Source organism: Bemisia tabaci, chromosome 6, assembly GCF_918797505.1.
Source record: "Bemisia tabaci chromosome 6, PGI_BMITA_v3".
NCBI classification, from domain to species: domain Eukaryota; kingdom Metazoa; phylum Arthropoda; class Insecta; order Hemiptera; family Aleyrodidae; genus Bemisia; species Bemisia tabaci.
In genome coordinates this window covers 12,202,448-12,222,360 of record NC_092798.1, presented here as the reverse complement: position 1 = coordinate 12,222,360, position 19,913 = coordinate 12,202,448, and the positions used below count along the sequence as shown (strand labels likewise).

The following is a 19,913-nucleotide window of genomic DNA, read 5'->3' as shown; positions in this document are numbered from 1 at the left end:
AATAAAATGTTTGTAGAAATATCAAACAGGACAGAGATATGTTCCACGGTGCGGGAGACAATAAATTGACTGTAGCAATGGAGTTTAAGTGATTATTTGAGCTATATAAAGACGGGTAGGTTAGGCAAACATTGCAAGATCTATCAGTATTGCGATGCACTTACAAATTTTCTTCTCAGCTGAGTCTTCAGAATGAGTTAGTGATTCACTCTCTCTCTTTTTCTCTCGCTCTCTCTCTCTCTCTCTCTAATCGATCCCTCAAAGTCGCAAATTTTAGTTCTGAGGAAATTATAAATATTACCATCAGATGCAGTTTTGAACTCATCTCCAAGAAAAGAATCAAATGCTAACTCTGATTGAGAATTGGCAAAGCTTAATGATTTTAATGGAAGCTAAGGTAATCATGAATTTCAACTTGGAGTTGAAATGTAAAATTTCTAAATATAATTTCTTTCTTGCTCTGAGATTAAGGGAAGTGCAGAAATCTCTAAAAGGCAGAAATTAACTTGAACCTACGACTAATTGGGGAGAAACAGGGACAATCTAAGAGTCAGATTTTCAATATTTTCGCTTTTCAAAAATTTTGCTGCAGAATATCTGTAAAATGTTAAAGGACTATTTTCAAATTGTTCATGGAACATGTTCTGTGAGTGCGCAGAGAACACTTTTTAAAAGAACACTCTGACGGAGAGGGGGGGGGGGATGTCAAATGAGGATCTAGAAAAGGAATAGGTATTTAAATACTTATCATACAGCTCCACAAATAGTAAACCTTTGAAGAATCCTTATATTTTAAACATTTTCCAAGAATAATTCAAGAGTATTCTATTAATATTTTCACAATAATCCCAGAATATCTCACAATAATCTTAAAGCAATCTCAAAATTTTCAAAACATTTTTGAAAATTTTGAAAAATACAATCTCCTGATGTCTTCAGTTCGGCAACCAGCATTGCATAGCATGTCCCCGGAAGAGCGGTGAGCCGTGATTGGTCCATTCACTCATCGGCGTTTCTGCATGGCGCTTTTGCTCCGCAGTGAAAAATCTAATTTTGCTGTCGTCGTGACTTTTTCTTGTTTTAGTGTTTTTGTCTTTGAGCAGTGCCTAGTCAATCGTATCATAATGTAATTACCGCCACGAATTATTCTTCGTTAATTCCCCGAGGGTGCCTGTAAGTGTCAAAGTCGTTAGTGATTTTCAATCTCGTATTCTTGCATAATATTCTTCTTTTGTTTATATCCGGACACTGTTTCGTCATTCTTCCATGTCCATGGCTGGACTATGTTTTTGCGTGTTTTTTCAGAATTTTTGCGCTCTCATGCAATAATTTTCTCTGAAATACTCATTTTCACGTCAAATTTAAAATTCGTAACAGTTCTGAATCCATTTGATGTTATCTCAATCCCTGACTATGCAACAAATTCATACATAACCACAAAGCACTTGAAAGTTGAAGGCCCTCATTTCCTTATGTAATTTATTATTTTTCATTCCCTTAATTATAATATTCATTCCGGTGGAATGCCGTTTTGCCACAAACATTACTATGTGCATGCTTTGCAAAAAAGGTTAGCGCTGAATACCCACCGAATTTATCGATGTAAATGCTTACTTGAGGCTCCGTTGTGCGCAGACTCAGCAAGAGCCATGGCCATGAGAGACAAGCATGGAAGTTCCGCAAGTTAGATACACCCAAATTATCCCTGGATTCTAGGACATAAAATAATGACTCTGAGGCGATCTGTCATAGCAGACACTATCTACATCGTTAAGCTTCTTTTGGTGGGATTTAAGATCGTAATATTGAAACGGTCTTGTCTACTACTTGGTATCAGGAAACATATCAGTCTTCATTGCACCCTGATTCTGCTGGTCTAAGTATGATAAGTCTAGTATTTCCTAATTCTCAGCTTTGTCTTGCTGAATGATATCAATTCAAAAGAAGAAAATTTGGATGGAACTACTAGACAGTCCTAACATCAAATTTACCTATAAGCCAGCTTATTTTCTCCCTTTTCTGCTAGGTTACTGAAGGGACCATAATTTTACACTAATTTAGAGGGCAGGTCCCAGGAAATGCCGTTATTGTGTCTCTATGGTGGATTAGCTACTCACTGTTGTACAAGACTTGATGGGAGCAAACGAACCCTCCAGGGTTGTACAATGCTAAGTTTTCACACCATTCTAAACCTTAACTTTGATGCTACCTAGTTTACTTAACAATGATGAAGAATACTTAGTTGGAGCTCTGAAAAGAAGCAGTTTTTACAATTGTTGTGCTGCATTTTAGGAGTTTTAACTATGTAGTTAAGTGTATTTTCATTGAAATTTCTCTATCATTTTCAGGTTTTATGATCAGACGACTTTAATTCCTTTCACTTACACTATTGGATGAGGCATCATGAGTAGACAAGATCGGAACAAAGGAAGCGTAACAGCTTTGGTCTTGGACAACAAACAATTCACCAGTGGTCTGTATATAAATTTTATCAAATCACACTTTTTTCATACCTAATAATCAAGCAAAAAGATGCACACTCTATTGCGAAAGGAAAGGTCTGTTTATTGAGAGTGGTTGACTTAGTCCCACGATTTTTCGTAGCAAAAAACATTTTCAGTATCAAAATTCCCAATTAAAAAAATTATCAAAATTATCTACTATATCTCCTTATTTGTTGATCGCAAAAGCAGCTAATCTAAATCACAGAGGGCAACCATTTGATCAGCTTTTCCTTCCGTGATTGCTCAAGAGAGGAACTTTGCAAGGAACTAAGTTAGTTATTCAGTCAGGTAGTTAGTTGAAGTTATATTTTATTTCACCAAAAATATTTAAAATTACAATAAATTAAAAATACTACAATAACAGTGTCGAAAGCAACCACTTAAGTATGCGACAGGTGTAGTAATACCACACAAAAGTAAAGTATAATAACTTGATAAACAATCGGCTACTCTGCCTGAAGTAATTGATGCACATTCTGCTGATCAAGTAAAAATCTGACTCCTCATCTTCGGAGTGCTCTGTTTTCTATTGCGCAAGACTACCCAATTGGTCTCATTATCAGCACAATATCCTGATTCTCTACTTCCACCACTCCACTACTGAGATTCACGGATAGAGATGTTGCATGTGTGAGGAATTTGCGATTTTACTATTGATTCTAATGTTAAAGTTGGCAAGAAACACGATGGTGCCACTGGTTTTCTCTGAAATCAACTCCCAAGCTCAAAAAAAGCTCTATAGTTGAGGTCATAATGGAGGAGATATCCTACGCTATCCTGAGAGTCCACCTCTACATCGAAACAAACTCTCCATGCAAAGATAGGGAGCAAATACATTAGCAGGGTTGCCGTGTTTTCAGTTTTAGAGTCCCCAAATAAAGTGGCAGCCCTGTCAATTTATTTGCTCCCTATCTTTGCATGGAGAGTTTGTCTTGATGTAGAGGTGGACTCTCAGGATAGCGCGGGATGTTCCCTCCATTTTAGCCTCAACTTGAGAGCTTTTTTTGAGCTTGGGAGTCGATCTCAAAGAAAACCAGTGGCGCCATCGTATTTCTCGCGAACTTTTACATAAGAATCAATAGTCAAATTGCTAATTCCTCACACATGCAACATCCCCATTGCGGTACTCTCGAAGCTAATCTTGGGCTGGTAGGTGATTTTCAAAAGTGAGAGATTTTTTCATTTTTGTCCTCTCTGTAAGTCATATTACTAAATTTGCTGTGAAGCAAAAATGGTGGATCAAGAGACACAGTTGGTATTTTGGAACTTCATGCACCCTTGGGATTTAAAAACCTTGAAAATACATAACGGACAGACTTATTTACTGTTCAGTGAGTGTCTTTGCTATGCGGCTGCGACCGCTCATTAACTGTGTGTTTCTCTTTCTTTTGAAATGAAGCAATTTTTGTGAAATTGAGACTAACTTTTTTTGTGTATTTCAGATGAAACTCCCACTCCAACGCGACTCATCAGAGATTGTGAAACATTAGGATTGTTTGATGACCTTCAGAAGGTTAATCTTTTCGAGGAGTCATTCCGAAAAAGAGTTGAATTGGGACCGAATCACCAACCATCCTCCAAGGTGAGAATTTGGTTTTCAAGAAGTTATGGATTGAACCTAGAAAAGCAGAATTTTACAAATTGTCAGGCTGTATTTTTGATTTATGATTTTTACTCATCTGATTTTCAAAAACTCAACTGCAACTACTAACTCAAACTGCAAGTCAACCAGCAATATCTTTCAATGCCATTCATTAAAATGACAAGTGGGTATTCCTTCCCATGAAGATACTTTTTTAGTGACAACCGAAGTTTCTTAGAGCTTTTCTTTCTTTTTTTTCTTTAACCTTAATATCAGCTCTTCAGCCGCATATTCCTCCTCTATATTTCAGTTTCAATTGATTTATCAAGTTCCTAAACTTTGAATCTTTCTTGGCATTAATCGTTTCACTAGGCTTTTAAGAAGTATTGATCATTATCAGGAAAAAAACAATCATTTTTACAGCTGATATTGTTTTTTCTCTGATTTTATCAGAAGAGGAACCATGAATATCATTGGTTTTTTTAGTTTAGTTTTTTGCCCTTAGGTGAACCTTTGCCGTATGCTTAGTTTACTTGCTGATAATGGTTGCTACAATTGGGAGTAGGTAATAAGTGTGTAGTTGAGTGGTGTCTTGAAAATTGCATGACACGCGCCATCAGTTTGTCTGAACTCTTTGAATTAAGTTGGTACAAATTTTGATAAGAAAAACTCAAATATATGGAGCAGCAAGTGATGACTGTCATTCGCTGCTCCCGTTTTCAGCATGTTCACTAAGCATAAGTGCTCAAAGCCACACTTTTCAATGAACCACTGAACAAGGTACAAAGTTAAGCATTCTGATGCATGTTATTGAACCAAAATTTCACTTGGAACGTTATTTGCGCAACTAAAATTCCTGAAATGAACTCCTAATCAAGATATATAATGTTTCTTAATGCATGAATTCAAACCTCCCGTTCATGAAAACACAAAGGTCTACATGAGTCAAATCGCGCATTAAATGTTGCCTCAATAGTCTTTGCAGCATGAAAATGTGACAACCTCAATCTCGGCACTTCGACTCAGCCGTTGCTTGTTGATAACACTTAAGAAAACAAAAAGGAAAGAGAACATTGTTTGATTAAGAGGCTTTTCAAAACTGTTGCAGTGCGCGATATGATTCACGTAGAGTATTGTGTTGCTTGTGACCGGACAATTCAAATATCTCATAACCAAAACGCAATAAAAACGTCAATATCTTAATTGGGAGGTGATTTCAGTAATTTTCATTGCAAGAATCGTGTTTTACATGAAATTCTGATTAAGAAATATTTATCAGAATACTTAAATTTGTACCTTGTCTAGTAGTCTGTCGTTGAAAATAAATGTTTCATCAATTGAAAACCATTGAAAGTTATTTGTTGTTGTAACAACAATTTCCTTTTTTCAGGTGAGCTGTTCCAATGGAGACGATTTACTTACACCTACTATTTTTACCGCCAGCGCAGACTCTGCATCAGGTAATTGAAAGCTTGATAATTCCACACTCCATGAAACATTTTGGAATTCTGACGATGGAAGTTGTTTTATCTTTTTTACCTTCATATTTGACATCATTCTTGTAAAACCCAACAATAAAGTAAATAGATAAGTTTAGTCAGTTTAAAAGTAATTAAAGGCGTCTGGTGCAGAAAAGGCACTTTTCAGTCTTGGTATTTCAGAATCTCTCTTGTTCTTTTTTTACATATTTTGAAAGAATAATTTTTTTTTTTTTTTTTTTTTTTTTTTTTTTTTTTTTCAGACATATCCATGAGCACAGTAGAGGTTGAAGACCCAATCCTCGCAGAGGAAACTATTCCAGAGGAAGAATGGTATGACACCTCTCCATTCAGTAGATGTACTCTGTCAATGTTTTGTTACTTCTTTGAACTCACGTTCGTCTCTAAATTCGTGTTTCAAGTGAATGTGAATCAGGAAAATTTTACATTGAAAATGAAAATCAGTAATTGAAGTCTATAGCGAAAACGCAACACAGAAACTCTTCAAAAAAGCTATTAAGTTTATTAATTTTTGACTGTTGAAATATTTTTAGAAACCAGTACCTACTTGCGATAAAAGAAAAACAATTTTAATGATCCAATTTTTTTTTTTTTTTTTTTGTTATGAAAGCTGATATTTTTATCCATTAGACTGCCTTTCAATGGCCAAATTTACAGTTACAGAAGTTCAAACGTGAAGCATGAGTTTAAATTTTAAGATTTTTGTACGCTTAAGAATAGATATTGGATCTGAAGAGTAAGTTGAAAACTGATTTTCTGCCTTACACCGAAGTAGACTTTCAATGGATTACCCTTTCAAACTTCTTAAGAGGGAATTAATTCACACTTTTTAATGTTTTATTTTTTACCCTTCCAATGCAGTCATTCAGGTGGGAAATTCGGTATAAAGGAAACCTCTATGACTGATTCTGACATGAGTGATGTATCCTCAACACGGACCATTTCCTCCAACGTTCGGGTCAGTATCTGGAAATATCATTTTGGTGTAATCAAAGTAAAAAATGTTAAAGAAAATTTGATGTTTTAGCAGATGGAGAAAGTTTTTTATTTAAATCTCCCAAGGGAATTTTATGCAATATGTAGATTTTAAAATTTACAAGTGATCAAATATGAAGCTTTAAGTCATAGTATGTGGATGAAAATATTTCTACTATCTTTTAGAGGTACCGAAACTTCTCTACTATGGGACCATCTGGTCTTGCAAAAATTGGACTGCCTGTTTAAATCACAGTTATAATTACACAGGAAGTTCGGTCTTAAAAACTCATCTTACTTGAGATTGTGAATAGCCTCGTTTGAAAAAATTTCTAACTGTAGCCGGCGCCGAATTGTTTGATATTCCGTGTGTGGCCCTTTGAAAAAAGCCCTAGCTTTGGCTTAATTTATTTTCATAGTCAGAAACTAACCGGTTTTCTCAATATTTTCTACTTTTAGGAAGGTGGTGTTATAATAATGGAGAACTTCAGTGGTGCATTGAGACCCTTGGAAGAAGCCAAACTCGTGAGTGAAAGACAAACCAATTCTGCTTTTCTTAGTTTAGCATGTTTCTTGCTAGTTTATTTTAGTGTAATTATTCCTGCCAGGCCAAAAAACTATGTATGAAAACGGCAAAATTTGAATGCTTCAAGCCACAGTTTCAGCAGTTTGCTGCTGCAATGCCAGCGCTTCTACTCGGTTATAAACGTAACTAACGTTGTCATTCGTAGTCTTTCTCCATAACCTTTGTTCTATTCTTGTTTGCCAAGTATTTCATTCAGACCGATTAGATTACTTTTTGCAAAAGGGAACTACGGCCTCTGGCTCATTCATGAAAGCATGTATGAGGCATCTTAAAGCAAAGGAGCAAAGCCAATTTTCCTAATGAGCCTCACAACACTAGTCATCAGTAAAATGGACGTAGCTTTCTTTGCTTCAAGGTGCCTCAAATCTACCTTTTGAAAAGGTAATGGCATGTTCGTTGCTTTTAAAATGAGTTTAAAATAGTAGCTCTTAATTGCAAATCGTCCACTTATTGAGCCCTTTGAATTAAAACAGCAACAAGGTATTGTTTAAATCAGGGCAATTGGTCTTTCTATTTGTATTTTATTGTTTTGTTCAAATACAGTTGCTCTATAATTCAAGCACTATGATACTATAGTGGATACTCTGCGAATCTTTAGTTGAAAATATGGATCGTAACTTTCGATTTTGAAGTACTCAACTCGTAAGTACTAACCTTTTTAGCAAATTTTAGCCATCAGATGTTATCCACTTTTTTCCTTGAAATTTTTAAAATGAGTTTAAATTTAAAAAATGAATTTTTCCTTTATTGCAGAAATTGAAATCGACCCTCATGTCCAAGAAGAACCTATTGCAGTCGACAAAATCCAAATCAATATTTGAAGACAAGGTTGGTTAAAGCTTTCTCTTATCCACTAGTCCAGATTACTGTGGCTGTAACTAAACTTTTTTTGGCATTTAGATAAAAAAATTTTAAAACTAAAGCTCAAACCAAAAATTTGTTAAACTTTCTGATACTCCTTAATTGATCCGTTGGTGTCTGAAAAAATGAGATGATTATACAAAGTGAATAGTTTAATCACAAGCAAGGACAAACGAGAGTTCAGCTATGCTGAAATCTTGAAAAAGAGATTGGAATAAAGTATTCTATTCTATTCCAAATTTTCTAGAATAAAGTATTCTATTCGTCAAAGGCCACACTTCACTACCATAGAGCACGATACTTTTAACGATGGCGTCATATATCCGGTGCTTGTTTGCCTTTGAGATGCTCTGATCCCAGAGCACCCCGTTCAGCATCGCGATGGCTCTCCTGCCCTGGATGATCCTGTCCTTAATTGCTCTATCCATCCTTCCATCCTGATCGAGCCAAACACCAAGATACTTATACTCGTCACACTCTTCGATGCGCCGTCCATCCTCAAGCTCTATGCTTTGCCGTTGATGCGCTGCTCCCACGACCAGCTTCTCTGTCTTGGACACACTAACGTCCATGCCCCATTTCCGATATTCTTCGACCAACTTCCGCGTCATGTAATCTGCATCTTCCTCATCTTGAGCTACAACGATCTGGTCATCGGCAAAGCATAGAGTATAAAGGGTCTGCCCATCAAGGAGTGGAACGCCCATTCCTGCAACCTTCTTTTTCCATTCCTCTAAAACGTGCTCTAGGTATACCTTAAATAGTGTTGGTGACAAACAACAGCCCTGTTTTAGCCCTTTTGTGACGAAAAAACCTCCGGACAACTCTCCACGACATTTAATTTTTGCTATCGTCCCGTTATAAAATGATTTAATTGCCCCCACAAGTCCTTTGCTAAAACCCCTTTTTTCCAAGGCTTCCCAAAGCTTCACTAACGGCACGCTGTCATAAGCTTTCTGAAGATCCACAAACACCAAGTGCAGCTCCTGGCTGACCGCCCTTTTCTTCTCGATGACCTGGGTAATGGTGAACAAATGGTCGACGGTAGACCTACCGGCTCTAAAACCAGCCTGTTCTTCGGCTTCCTGGCCGCTCCAAACCTCTTCGACCTTTGCCTTGAGAATTTTACCGTAGACCTTGCTCAAGGTTCCTGTGACCGATATACCTCTGTAGTTGTCGCAATCCTGCTTACTACCTTTCTTATGACTGGGAGTAATCCAAGATTCCTTCCAATCCTTTGGTATTTCGGAACCATGCAAACAGTCTTGCATGAGTTTCCTCAGATGTTCAAATAGTTTACCGGTGCCACATTTTATCAACTCCGCCGGTATACCCCCAGGTCCAGGAGCTCTGCGAGTTTTCAACTCCCTCACAGCCTTCACTACATCTTGGAGCTGGATCTCCACGTTGGAATCTTCTTTAGTGCTTATAACTCCGCCTTGAAACTCGGGTCGCCTCTCCGTTAATAAATCTTTAAAATAGTCCTCCATCTTGTCAATTGGTATCGGAGATATGATGTCGCGCATTTTATTTCGTCGCAACCCTTTGATCACTTTCCAGCCTTCCGTACTTTTCCGGCCTCCAAGGTAGGTATTTATCTTCATGCAGCTTTCTTCCCAAGCCTCATTCTTCTTCCGAGTGATTACCCGACGGACTCTTGCTTGAGCCTGTCTGTACATGATTTTATCATCCAACTTTTGGGAAGAGAGAAACTGATGATACCTATTCCTTTTCACATTTATTTCCTCCTCTACCTCCGCATCCCACCAGTACGGTTTTCTGTTATCATTTTTTTGATCAGAAACCCCCAGGGCCTCCGCTGCCGCCGAGTGAACGCAATTCTTAATGAATTCATACCGCTCTTCCGTACTGCCATCGCACGCATCTCCTAACTTTTCATCCAGGCGTTTTGCGTACAGAGCCTTGACACTCGGGTGCTTTAGGCTATCGATGTTGTACTGAACTTGATGTACGCGTTGTCGCTCCGGTTGTTGATTGTCGCCTTGATCGTTCTGCGACACACGAGCGGGAAAGGCTACATCCGCTCTGAGGAAATAGTGGTCACTACCGCAGGAGAGTCCTCTACATACCCTCACCTGCTGGATCTTCAGGTTTGTTACCTGTTTAACGAGCACGTAGTCAATGATGGATCTTAAGCCGCGGGTAGGTTGGACCCAAGTATATTTGTGAATATCCTTGTGTTGGTAGAACCCGTTCAATACTTTTAATTCCCTCTGCTCGCAAACGTCGATAATGCGGCTTCCGTTGTCGTTCACTGTAACTTCACCGAACGGGCCAACGATTTTACTGTTAACCCGGGATCCCGTTCTTCCATTTAGATCTCCCAACACAAGGACTTCTCTCCCAGGTCCTACCTTCACTACCTCCTCGTCCAGTTCTTCAAAAAACTGATCCTTAAGTGCGATGGTAGCATCATCATTGACCCCGTATACCCCCAAAACAGTGACTCTGTGACCGTGCATAGTTAGGTTCATCTTAATCATGCGAGCGTTGATGGCTTCCCAGTTCTTAATATTTTTTCGAAATTTTTTGCGGATCAGAATTGCGACACCCTGCTGTGCACGCTGATGTTTTGGCACTCCACTGTAAAATAAATCATAGTCCCCAAGGCTCTCTGATCCACGCAAGAAATGTTGAGGGCAACTGAAATGGATTTTTGGCGGCGATCTGCCGGCATTTCGAGACGGGACCGTGTCCGTAATGAGAGAATTCGCCAGGTGATGAAGGTTGAGAAAGATATCGTGCACGACGTCATGTCCAGGCAGTTATGCTGGTATGGACATGTGCAAAGAATGTCGGAGGAGAGGTTGCCCAAACAAGTTTTGGATTGGGTACCACCTGGGAAGAGGCGACGGGGACGTCCTGTAAAGGGTTGGCGGCAGGGCGTTGACGAAGAGATGTTGCGGTGTCAGTTGCCCGATAACCTCTGGGAAGACAGGCATATGTGGCGTTTGGGTGTCGTGGAACGCCAGAGTGCGTTGTAAAGCGACTTTATATATATAAGTATTCTATGCGTATTGTCAGTGAAATGACAAAACCACAAATCTTTGTTTTTTAAGATATCCTAGATTCTCTAGCACATTTGATTTTCTAAAGGATAATGTATCTTCCTTATTGTAAAATAGGAGGAGAGTCGATAAGGGGCATTTTCCTGTCCAGCCTTGCAGAATTTCCTCATCTTAAAAATTGTTTGCTAATTGAACAGATCGCATCATAATTTGGTAATTTTCGGTCTGTTTTTTTGTCTAACGCTGGTCCCAACGTGGGTCTGAAGGCAGATTAAAGTGGAAATTCCAGAATATTTGGCATTCGACTGCAAAACCCGCATTACTCGCCAAAATTGGCCTTAATGCCTGTGTTTTTGCTAGTACATATTTGGCCACAACCAACCAAAAATCCAGAAAATAATTTAGTCATTATGCATTCTAGAAAATGTAGACTTTCAGTGTGTAAAAGATCGTAGAGTCAAAGAAATTCAGGGTGGCCCCCAAAACGGCCTTTATCAATAACCCATTTTTTGTGAAATTTACCTTGGCTCTTTCAAAAATATTCTTTGAAAGCTTTGTTTGAAAATGTCCACACTGTACTCAATTCCCTCGTGTTTTTCTTTCACAGGAAAAGTCTCAATCACGGAACTCTGCTCATTCTAGTTCAGATGAAGTAGACAAAGAAACAATGCTCAAAAGGGAGAGGAATAGGTAAGCATTATTGTCACAGCATCACAATTTCATCACAGCCAAAAGAAAAATGAAGTACAAATAATAAAGTACAAAAAAGGTCTCAATGATCATTAGACAGCTTAGAGAGACAGATATTTTATTGTAAGTCGAGTTTTTCAGCAAGTTAGATTCATTAATTAAATCCTACTACGGTTTCAACCATCTAGTAGCTATCAAATAGCTGAGATGAACATCCTTTTATTTGTGATCGAATCTGTAGAAAGGGATCTTATCTTCCGGGAGAAAATTTTCTCTATCTTTTTGCAAAAGCTGAAGCCTCATTTTTCTACAACTGAAGAGTTTCTGTCTCAGAACTTCAAGATTCATATCTTCTTCAATTTTTGAGCTCCCAGGATCAAACTTGCCCCAAAATTTCCAAATATTCTTCCGTAATGCATTTGAAAAAGGTTAAGGAAAATTTTCCTCCGAAAAATTAGGTCTCTTTTCACAGATTTGGTCACATTTTGTCGCTTCTCTTTCACCCTGCTCTCCATATAACTTGTCGCTTTTCAGGGCTCATGTGCAAATAGAAATACGCCCTTACGTCAGAGCAGTGACTATTTGTCCACAAATGAAAGCTTACCTACAAAAAAATTTGGCCCCTGTGCTTTTAGGTTGTAGCCCCCGAGTGTCACATACCGGATACCAGTTCATTATGATAATTGAGTACCTATCTAATGCTTTGTCTTTATTTTTGACAGGGTGGCAGCGATGAGAAGTCGTAAAAAGAGGAAGACTTGGGTTGAACAGTTGGAGAAAAGCGCAGGATCCATGCAGATGATAAATACAAAGCTTCAAACGGAAGTTACTTGTTTACGCGCTGAAGTAGCTCAGCTAAAAACACTTCTCCTTGCTCATAAGGATTGTCCTGTCACGAAAGCCATGGTTCAAGGTACTGAAAACTCAATTATTTTCCTAAGCAATCTTTACAAAGCAGAGGTACTAATAATTAGTCGACACAAAGGGTTAATTCTGTAATGTGTCTTTCGTCTTTGAAATTGTATATTGATCAATTTTTTGGTGAGAACAGCTCAAAATGGCTTCCGAGACAACTCAAATTCTTAAAATTTTTCAGAGGAAGTCCCTGAATCTCCCCTTTACTTAGCGCTCAAAAAATATCCCAAACTCTCCTTTGAAGTGGGGGAGTCCCACAGATAGATCCCAATGGTGGGGAATCTCATGGTACCCCTAGACCCCTTTTAATGAGATGCCCCTTTGGCCTCCCTCACGAAAAGTTTCTAGTTTTGCTAGCACATTGAAAAATGGAGCGTCTGATCAAACTATTGACCTCTGCTCTCAATTGTCTCATCTTCAAATCGTCATCTACAATTGCCTATTTCATCAAAGAGCCTCCCTAAAAATGGCCCCTTTTCGGGAACCCGGGGATTTCATTCGTACGTGGCTTAAATGAAACCTTATGATGAGGCAAGCCTCCAGTAAAAATTTTAGCTTGAGTATATGTCTTGTTTCCGAGATACAGCGTTGCAAAGTTGGCATATTTGAGCTTTAAAATTCTCATATTTTTATGGATTTTCTTCGAAAAACCAACTTCAAAAATGACTTTACAATACTTACACGAGGTGCACACGATAAATTATAATATGAAAAGTCTCCAGTAAGAATTTTGACTCATGCGTAAGCCTTGTTTTGGCAGTACAACGTTGCTAAGTTTACATTTTTCAGCTTTAAAAAGCTCATTTTTTAAAGTTTCTCATTCACAAACCGCTATTACTGAAGATCGAACTGTATTTTGGGGCATAGAATCAACAATTAGTGATACTCGTAGATGCATAGTTTAATTTATAAAAGGATACGATAATACAGTGTTGCAAAGTTTTCAACTTGTATCTGGGAAAATGTCTATTTTGTGTTATTTTATTGAAGACAAGATTGAACAATGTTGAAAAGTGATATTGTGAAACAAAGAAATGTGGAGGACTTTTGTCAATCCTAGGTGAAAATTGGAATTAAAATGGCACCGTTGCCAATTTTATTTAAGTTTCTATAAACATTCCATTATAAAATAAGTTTAAAATAAGGATACTTCCAATAATTGTCTGATTTTAAAACGTAATCCAAGTGAATTTATGGCATACAATGAATGGCTGAGCATCAGTGTTGCTTTCAAAATCTAGAAAATTCTACCTTGCCTTGGTTGTCAATTTTACTTTTTTTTAGGCAGAATGCAAAAATGAACATAAACTATGGAAACGCTCTAGTTTTTTGAGTACAAATAAATCTTGATACAGACAATACATTCATTGTTCCTTAAAGAATAGAATATCTTCGACTTAAGAATTACAAATGATGAGAAAATTAAAAAAAAATTAAATAAATAAATCTATAGAAAAAGAAATTAAAAGAATAAAATACTTAAAATTATTAAAATATTGTTGCATGGATTTGTCAAAAATTATTATTTCGGCATGGCTACTAACTATTTTTTCATTAATAAGTTGTTAAAGTTCCATTTTTGTTGATGGTTGTCCTCATAGTATTAAGACCTCTGTGTCACAGTGACAGCATTCCGAAGAGAATAGGACCAGGCTATTGTCATGTTTCATACTAGTATTTCAAAATGGATTTAAGCATTCACATTATGATCTCGGCACTGGATGTAAATTCTTGGTAGCATTCGCTGACCCCTCCATTCTGATAAAAAATACATCCATCTCCCAGTGAAATATATCAGGAAAAAAGTTGCATTTTCTCAATACGCAACGGTGCAGTGTCTTGGCAGTGCCAATCATAACAAGCTCATATATGTATAGAGCATGTTGAAAACAAATCTTTGATCTAGATGCCTCAAAATAATTGAGATACTTGGTAAAAGTAAAAAATCGGCAACATGTTGAGGTACTTGCTATATATTTGAGGGCAAGACTATACTCACGTATCAATCGAAAAAAATATTTTCACGGATATTCATAAATAAATATAAAAAAATCACAAAAGTCTAAACAAATTACCAAAAAAAATTAAACAAAATAAATAAAAGTTAAAAAATTAAATTAGAAGCATCTTTATTTTAAAATCATTTTAATATTTTTTGTTTGAAAAGAATTATGAATAAACTTGGCAGCAGTATTTTTTCCAAAACCAATCGTTACCTGGGACTGACATCAGCCCTTGATATTTTGCCTTGATACGAGTTAAGATACCCATTGAAGTCATGTTCAACAAGAAAAAAGCATAATCCATACAGAGTTCAAAGTTTTAAGCATGGCAACGCTGTATCACCACCGGTCAAAGAATTCTTCTTCAAATACAAACATTCATCTACAGATGACATAAATGGTTGATTTCCTGCTTCAAATCGTGATTAAATTCTACAAAAGTAGCTTCTTAAACACAGAACTCAAAAATATAGACATTTTTAAAGCTCAAATATATAAACTTTGCAACCCTGTATCATTAAAACTATACTTGCATTTTGAGTTAAATTTTAACAAAAGCCTTAGTCTATCATAAAATTGCATCTAAACCCCAAAAGCATATCTTTTAGCCGTCTTTAAGTTCGTTTTTAAGTCAAGAAACTTGATAAAACGAACATTTTTTATAGGTTTTTATGTCAACTTTGCAACGTTGTTTTAACAGAATTAGTAGTATTAATGTTTCAATTGAAATATGCATTCGATAATAATACTAACATTTGATAAAATGTCACAAAATATCTTAAAACATCCAATTGAATCGTTCTGAGAAAATAAGATACCTGAGAATATGAGAATTTTAAAGCTCAAATATGCCAACTTTGCAACGCTGTATCTCGGAAACTAGACGTATACTCAAGCTAAAATTTTTACTGGAGGCTTACCTCATCATAAGGTTTCATTTAAGCCACAAACGAACGAAATCCCCGGGTTCCCGAAAAGGGGCCAAAAGAGGCCCTTTTTTAGGGAGGCTCTTTGTTTCCTAATTTTGTTTTTCAGACTCTGAGGCACCAAAGTCCACTTCACCTCCCAACTTACTAGAGCAATTAATTCCGGATCACTTTCTCTCACAGTTGAGCCAAGAAGTATCCGACAAGGAAAAGGTTAATAGCTCAAAATTACGCGTGCTGCTGCAACAGAAATTGAGCAGTAACAAACCAGTTGACATCGCGCCTGCACCGCCTACTTCAACTCCTGTCAGCGCCATCAGCTCAACAACTTCAGTTCCGCAATTTTCTTCAGGAACGCTCACTCCAGTTGGTGCTGCTCAGTCGATCGTCGTGGTTGTCAAGTCGCCAAATACGCAAGAGCCTGTCAAGAAAATAGCTTTGTCTAGCTGTGATCTTGATCAGTTCATCCCTGTCATCAAGTGCAATCCCAACGCCATCGCCGTTCAATCAGAGAAGGCTGGCTGTGAATCGTATTTAAAAAAAAAGACGAAAGTATCTAGTTGATTCTGATGAAGAAGTCATTCCTTTAGTGCGGCTTGATTGATATCATAGAGCCAATGCATTCATCCTCCTGTTGATGTGAATGATTGACTGTGTATCAAGAATATTTTTTTGTTCCACTTTTTTATTGAGAGGTGAATATGTTTTTCCTTTTTTTTCTATATTGCGGTTCTTTGAAAAGAGCGTTTTGTTACTCAGTGTGTATTTGAGGTTTGATACTATAATTTTTCAAATGTAAGGAACACCCTATTTTTATTCTCCCCATCAATGTATCAATTGTGCTTCCTCTGAAAATGAGACCTCTGTTTTCCTGAGCTCCAACATTGCTTCGTAGTTTTTCCTTAAGAAAAGAGAAAGAAACATCAGTGGCAAATTCACTTACTTCTATTTCCAAATGTCATACTCTCTCGAAACTTAGTCCAAGATGCCTCAGACTTCAACGAATTTGATCTCTCTACGACTGTGAAGAGGGTTAATGATGTCTAGCAAAATTAATTTAATTAAATTTCCTTAAAATCTGCCCTTCATTTACAGTTTCTGTACTTTCTACTTAAATATGTGTGACTCTCAATTCAATTTCATCCATGTTTTTTTCTGTTTATACTTTTTCTTTTTCCTATGTTCAACAGGCAACGTCTTCTATTGAATTTTTTCCGGTTCAGATGTTTTTTTTCTTTGGTTACAAAGTAGCAATCATAGCAAGGTTCATGTTTAAGTTCGGTTCTTTCAAAGGGCTCAGGTTTTGATGGGGTCAGTTATTTTAAGCTAAGAGTAGGAGAAACGTTTTAAGACAGAAGTAACCTCCTTCCAACCCTACACTACACCATATCATGTATCTGTGTATGTATTATGTATTTCATACCATATCATGCTCTGAGAAAAACATATTTTAATAAGGTCGAAGTTAAGAAAAAAACGACAAACGTTAAGATGGTCCCACTTTTCCAGCAACTTTAATTTTCTCTGCAGGAATGGCTACTGTCAAAAAATGCATATCTCTATTGCGGTGTTAAAAAATATCAGATAATGTTTTATTTTTTAAAAGAAAACTAATCAATTTACCTTATTGAAATCATCTAAGAATACTCATGAGCAAGTAGACAAAACTCAAAGAAAATTTATAGGAAAATGTTGGCTAGTTTTCTTTTGAAGAAGAAAAAAAAAAACATGGGCCAAAATGTTCAAAGTTGCGATGAAAGATATGCATTTTCTGACTTCAGCCATGAATATGTGATGGTTGAACAAACTGATGATGGGTTTGCGAGGCGAACAAAGTTGCACAATCTTAGGGACATTAGAATACTCTTGAGCCCTTTTTGCAAAATGCAATCCAAAGGGCATTCCAGCATCGAAAATATGTACCTCTATTTTTATTCCTATTTTTCATGATTTTCAGCTTCAGTTTGGGTGTAAGAAATGAGCCCGATCTCCCTGCACAGTCGTGCAAGGAGGTGCACAGACACTGTCGCCAAATTCTGCTGAAAATTCAGCACATATCCCCATTTAACTGAACAAAAAATATTCAGATTTTTTCTTACAATCTGGCAGTCTTGCGTGCAGAGCAGCTTGATGTGCACCAAATATTCAAAGCCGTTTTCCATGATGTACAATTTTCATTTAAAGTTTTCTAACAAAACGAAGTTGATATGAATAAATGAAGATGAAATTAACAAGGTAAATGTAATTGTGAAGTTCTGCTTTCTCATGAATTTATCAATAAATACAATTGATAAGGTAAATTATTTAGCTCTCAGAGTGAAGGAGAGATGTAGGAACTTCTTACATCAACCAAAAGTACTGTAAATTAAAAATTTAATATGCTTATCGTAAGGGGTTTATTGTGACTTTCAATAATTTTGGTGTCATGCCTGTCGCCAGCCCCAAGTCAGCAAAGGGCAGTGAATGACTGGCCTGCCAATAATTTTTCTCATGGTTTGTACAGTCTTTCGACTAAAACATTATGTGCTTTTCAAGCACTTTTTGAAGAATCTTTAAGTATTTTTCAAAAAATCAACCATTTTTAACAGTTTCAAAGCCCCACAAACCGATTTTCTTACTGAACCAGAGGCAAAACGAGTTATTTCAAGACATTCTATTTATTAAATGTGAACAGGTAATTTCCTTTTTTCCATAATCAGGAGTTTCAAACTTCAAATCACTTATTTGTAACATGAGATGTAAATTTACTTAAATATGTGTTGATATTCAAAATGTCCGCTGTGTCCATAGTTTTCCTTGAACAATTATAATGAAAAACTGTTCAAGGATGTGCTGTAATTATCTCCTTATATAATAGTCCATGTACCTCTCTTTCTATCTGTGATTTACACTGGGTGAATAAATTGTAACCTGACAGTTTTAGGTTACCCTTACTAAATGGGCAGAATGTGGACACTGCCGAAAAAAAGACCACCTTTTTCTAAAAAAAAAAAAAAAAAAAAAAAAATAAATAAAAAAATTCAAGATTATTTTTGATCAAAAAGTATTTTAACTTTCTAACAAGACAAAATTGTCTCTGTCGTCATTCTTGACTGTTTCTCAAGAATGTGGTACCTATTTAATTTAATTTTTTTGTTTTATCTCTAATACTTCAGTTTCCCTTGTATTCTGAAGGCAGACAATGTTCAAAGTTTTTGTCCAGAGGTTTCTGTGATAGTGTTACAGGAAATGACTGTAAGAGCCATTTAAAAAAGGAATTCGGAAATTCAAGACAGAATATGGAATCTTCGAAAATAAGTGTTTCATTGGTGTGTACTCATCTCCACAAGTCATAATTTTGTTTCCTGACGATTTTGCTGGTACTTTCAACAATGATAAAATTTATTTTCAAGATTTACAAATCAGGACCTTTATGTCGATTGTGTTGTAAGGTCGCAGATGACTTGTGTAGCCAGTGAAGTTGTGTCGTCAGATCTCTGACTGATTGATTCCGCCAGTTTGAAATTTAGGTTTGCATGATCTGTGGGCAGCTGTAACCACTAAGATTTGAGCGTAAAGCCCTCGCATAATTTTTGTTAATTGTCTGAGTGAAAAAATTTGACCTTACAAATTCAACTCTAAATAAACTGAAAAGTCATTAAATGAATTTCCGACCTTCCATGTCGGTTGAGCTTAATGGAAGACCTGATGTGCCCAATAATCTCTTTTGTAAATTTCGGAAACCTCTTAGTAACCAAGAATTTGATATGAGTTTTGCAGTGCCACTCAGTCCTTGTATTATTTGTTATGTTTACAATTCAAATTTTTTTGTATTAAATGTACATGTTTATGTATGGATGGCGTCCCTTGGAAATTTTTTGACCTTGGAGAAATTTAATAAAATATGAATTTATAAGTATTTGTGAGGGTGCCTTTTTTTATCAACTCTAATTTGTCTCGATTATCTTTTTCAGAATTCAAGAAGATTTTAGTTCTTTATTTTGCCTTGCATTTAACAAACTTGACTTTAGTGACAGACTTACGAAAAAAATGGCATTTAAAGGTGGCTAGTATATGCCTTAGGCCGAAAAATTTGGATTTTCTTCAGTGTCTGACAACATGTTTTTTTTCCACCATGAAATTCTAGGTATCCCTGAAGTTATTCTACGAAAAATTTAAAAGAGCAGTAATTTTCATAGCTGGATTTTGTAGAGATTATAAAATACTCATTTTTTGAGTGTGTGTATATATATATACATCCTGATCGACTAAAAGTCCTGCTGCATATTTTCAGTTTTGTTCATCACTCCTCAGCAAGGAAACTAAGTAACTATTTCCAACTCTTTGACAAAGAGTTTTATTTT

General features: G+C 36.5%; 1 protein-coding gene across 2 annotated transcripts; it reads left to right on the top strand.

Moving 5' to 3' along the window:
• The first annotated feature begins 995 nt into the window (after positions 1-995).
• On the top strand, positions 996-19,468 carry Atf-2 (Activating transcription factor-2). 2 transcript variants are annotated; one of them, XM_019057763.2, is made up of 11 exons: positions 996-1,173; positions 2,349-2,473; positions 3,947-4,086; positions 5,477-5,546; positions 5,828-5,897; positions 6,447-6,543; positions 7,020-7,085; positions 7,900-7,974; positions 11,644-11,726; positions 12,449-12,639; positions 15,680-19,468. In XM_019057763.2, exons 2-11 carry the CDS (start codon positions 2,404-2,406, stop codon positions 16,132-16,134), a joined length of 1,317 nt encoding a protein of 438 aa, XP_018913308.2. In that variant the 5' UTR covers positions 996-1,173; positions 2,349-2,403; the 3' UTR covers positions 16,135-19,468. The 2 variants fall into 2 exon arrangements, with proteins under 2 accessions (XP_018913308.2, XP_018913309.2); XM_019057764.2 differs by lacking the exon at positions 996-1,173 and adding an exon at positions 1,273-1,474.
• Positions 19,469-19,913: the final 445 nt, after the last annotated feature.